This window comes from Symphodus melops (assembly GCF_947650265.1).
Source record: "Symphodus melops genome assembly, chromosome: 4".
Taxonomy (NCBI): domain Eukaryota; kingdom Metazoa; phylum Chordata; class Actinopteri; order Labriformes; family Labridae; genus Symphodus; species Symphodus melops.
In genome coordinates, this window is record NC_136694.1 from 16,075,771 (window position 1) to 16,080,234 (window position 4,464).

Sequence of the window (4,464 nt, forward strand, 5' to 3'; positions counted from 1 at the left end):
TCTAGAGTCTGTTAACTGTAAGGTAGCTTTTGCTACTTGGATTGCGACAATTTGTGAAAAGACAACACACTGAAAACAACAGAGTAAAGTGAATACAGCAGTGAGTCACCTCAGAGGGACAATAGTAAGGACAGCTCTTGGCAAGAAGCAGTAAAGTCTGTTCTTAATGGACTGACACTGTCAGCTCTGGACTGTATAACAATGACAAGGCCAAAATACTGAACGCTAATGATCAACACATCATCTTCCGTAGGAAGTGGAGGTAGATTTTATTAACAATGACATTAATGTTGGGAACAGGGTTATAATGAGACTACATGTAGTTTATCACATGGAAAGTGTCCCTGACAACAGGCATTTAAAAGCCAATAAAGGCATTCTCCAACAAGGAGCAAGGCAGTCAGCTCTCCACTATGTTCCACCTGGGTGTCAGAGACAAACCCTGCATGAGTTATTGCTGTAAGCCATATTCCTGCTACACCCTGCACATCCTCTACATTTCCAAAACCATTACCGCTGAAGCCAACCGAGCTGGGACAAGCTCAGTTTAGTTGAGGTATCAAGGATCAAGGATTAAAAGAAAAAAGGACCAGCAGGGGAAGTGATGGAGGTCAAAGTGGACGTGCAGCCAGAAGAGATGAATTCTAAACACAGTGACAAAATCCGGGCTCTGATTCAAGACAGGGATCCCAAGAGAATCAACAAGAGTCTCAAGGTAACTAATGTGCACCGTCACAGTGCAAACTGAGGAATGTGAGTTTTAAAATAAACTGCTGAGTACGCTCTGCATACTACTGCACCTCTCATTCTGTCTCCATTGAAGCCTGTGCAATGCAAAGTCAGAGTGAAGCAGAGAGACGATTCATGATCTTGGAGAAAGACGATTTTCAAATAAAAGTTCTCCTGGAAGCCTCTGTTTGTTTTGCAAACATGTTTGTCCACGCTGATTTTTTTTTAGACCAATAAAATATCAAGCTTGATGTGACAAAACCAATATGTTGCATAATACTGACCTCAAGTGGACATGATCACACATACAGCTCTATTTTTGCGCCTTCATATATGATGCAGATTTACCAGAACAAAGGGTGTACAAAAAGTCATTGTTTGCTTGAAAAAGAAGGAGCTATTTGCATGATATTGCAGTATATGTGCATTGTTTACATTTTGCATACCATCTTTTTGTACACCCACATTTATGTATTTAAGTTCTCTGTGTTCTGTTTTACTCTTAGGCTCTGACTATGGCTCTCACTTACAGTTTGTTTGTGTTTTGAGGTCACATTTGAGGATGTGATTGCAGAGCCTTCTTCTGTGCGAAGCTGTGATAAAGTATGGCTGTGGAGTCACGCCCTATTTGAGGTGGCCAGGTTGTGGTTCTACCGTTTCATCTCCCTCCTGCTGGCAGTGCCGCTCTCACTGGCTGCAGGGCTCCTCTTCGCTGTGCTCAGCTGCTTCCACATCTGGTCAGATGTTGTTGTTTTTTTACACTGTTACAGGCAGAGAACCACTGCCAAATCATTTTGAGTGAAGTGACATTGAACGTTTTGTCTACTTTCCTGTATGTCTCCAGGTTGATCAAGCCCTTTGTGCAGCTCCTTCTCATTAACATGCACTGGATCAGGACGGTGTGGAGCAGCATACTGAACATTCTTATCAGCCCCTACTTTAGCAGTATTGGAAAGTGCTGCAGCCGAATCACTATCCATATGAAAAAGCATGAAGACAGATAGAAAAAACACACAGTAGGAATAATTGTTTAACTCAAAGAGGAGAAGCGACCGGGAACAGATTGCATTTGAATTCTTTATAGCTTATTTATATTTGCACCATAATTGTAAGTGATTATATTTTGGTTGATTTTCATATGTTGAAAAAATAAGAGGGAAAGTTAGTAAACAAGTAATTCATGCAAATGTAGAAAAAAAGAGAAAGCAAATGTAAAAAATAAGCTCCAAGAATAAATGATTTATACCTCATCTGAGATCATTTGTTGTTTATAGAAAGACCCACCAACATTGATATTGACATACTGCCATAACTATAAATTAACTAATCAAAGATGGACATTTTTAGCTTCTGATATACCATTCCACAACTGCAAAATGGTTAATTGTTCAATACATAAGATTGCAACATGATATTGTGTAAAGGTAATATAAAGCTATGACATTGTGGAATAAATCATGAGGCTCCAGAGCCAGAGTGACCAGGTATGGTGAGTATGAAGCCACATTGAACTCCTTGTGAGCATCACTTAGCATAAAGAATGGACTCATGGAGCAACAGATGTCGGAGGAGAGTTATCTTGGGACTATTTACTTTAATGTCTTAATTGTTCACACCCAGATTGGCTAAAATCTGTAGAGCAAACTAAAGATACTGATTTCATCCTATATCCTAAACTCAACAGTTTGTTTTTTAATCATGTCGTCTTTCTTTTGATGGACTAAAAAAACTACAAACAACATTTTTCTTCTAGTTATCAGAGGTGCTGATCCGCAGATTTTGTCACCTTCCATTAGCGAGTGGCTTAGCATCGTATTGAATTTGATGGTAATGTTGTTTTAAGTTAGTTTTCTAATATTCTAGTATTTCTAGTCTTACTTCTTTGCATTTGAGAGCAACTGTAACAACCAAATATAACCCAGGATTAATACATTATTTCTGATTCTGTTAATGTTAAAATTCTTTTCTATCTGTGGGGGGTTCAACCTACAAACCTTTAAGAATTTAACCAATTCAAGATTTTGAATGAGTGAAGTGACAAACCTGGCACTGTTCATTTCAAAGGAAGCATTCCCAATACTTGAACTAACTCGGGTTAGTGATACCAACTCCAACCATTACACTCTATATGTCTAAATATAGATCAGAGCACCCAGCATGTCTACACTAAATGGAAGACAGGGGCCGGTGCAGTCTCAGCTGATTATATTGACATGCACAGAGACAGAGGTATGCCCACTATGACTCTTTGCTGAACTATTTCTGTCCCTCTGCGTCTAACTGGCCTTTACTTTCTCTCCTTTGCCACACTAAGAATACACCTCTAATTGGGGCGGCTCCCTATCATATGAACTCTGATCCCATTCCCCCCAAACTCCTCATCCTTGTGTCTGCCACCAGGTATCCTGGGCGAGAATGTCAGTCGTCACTCCAAAAGTCCCACTTCCTGTTCTGATCTTACACCCAGACTGATTCACTGAGATAAATAGCAACAGAGAGCTGGTGTAGCTGTGACTCCTTGTACTAGTTTTCATTGGCACACCCTCCTCTTCCCCCTCATGTTGGAGTTTGTTTATGCGATGTGCTGATATAGAAATGCTATGAGTGATAGCAACAACTGCTCAGCTTAAGGAAGTCTGAATCAGAGCTTTATTTATAGGGATGTTTGAATTGAATGGATTAGGGTTAGCTCAAATCAGGAATGACTGTTTCAAAAAATTTGTCATTTTTGTCTTTGAAAGCTCTTTTGTAAAATTAAACGTGAAACATTAAAATTACTAAATCAACATATTTAACAGGGTGTTATTGATGGTTCCAGCTAACCCAGATGAAAAAATCTGATTAAATGGACATAGCAGAAAATATATTTTGACTTTCCTTCCGTCTTAGACCAGGTAATTGCATTGCACAAGTTGTATTTTCTCTAACCCCCACTTAGTTATGTGCTTTCTGAAGAGTAACATACCGCTAGCTTTAACTTGTGCATGTCTCCATAATAAAAGAACAGAAAGTACAGACTCAGGGCATGCATACAGCAGCATCAACACACAAATGTCAGCTTGCAAATGTTGTTTTAGTTATCGCAACCATCAATAACACTTGGGTCTTTTTGAGCAAAAGGTTTTGACATTAAAAAAAACATGGGTGCGGTTCCCCCTCATTATATACAGGTGATGAATCCTGGTATACTGAACTTTTTGACAAATACAATTTTTTTATGGCATGAGTTTTTGATTACCAAACAATCAGTATTAAGTGAAACATTTTTTCACTGACCTGTAAGGTGTCAGTAGAGTCTTTCTAACTGACGTAATAGTGACAGCTTACTTAGTTGGACTGTGTTATTGATATATCACGTGACCTTCAGTTTCCGTCACACTACTGTAATCCTTGTACTCATAGTGACAGAGGGACTACTTTTTGCTCTTTAGTCTCCTGTGTTGTGCAGTTTGGCTGTATAAGCAAAAAAGAAAAAAGTGTTTTAGTTTCAAAAAGTTCAGCATTAGGACACTTGGTCTAAAAAAAATCCAGAGCAGGAGGGTGTGTTTGTGCTCCCTGCCACTCTGTGGTGGAAGTTCGTGCCAGTGTGCAAACCCTGCCCAGTTAGCCCCACAACCCTATGTGAAATGTGACACAAGCCTGGGTTCTCCTTTACGGCATGCCTTTTCTGTCTCCGTGCACTACATTGTGTGAGCGTGTGTGTGTGTGTGTGTGTGTGTGTGTGTGTGTGTGTGT

The 4,464-nt window shown here is 39.6% G+C and overlaps 1 protein-coding gene across 1 annotated transcript; it reads left to right on the forward strand.

The window, feature by feature from the left end:
• Positions 1–228: 228 nt before the first annotated feature.
• On the forward strand, positions 229–1,733 carry LOC306823082 (caveolin-2-like; the record flags this gene model as incomplete). Its single annotated transcript, XM_079342447.1, is given in 5 exon segments — positions 229–262; positions 572–588; positions 590–715; positions 1,279–1,466; positions 1,574–1,733. Coding segments are annotated over 5 exon segments (525 nt in total).
• Positions 1,734–4,464: the final 2,731 nt, after the last annotated feature.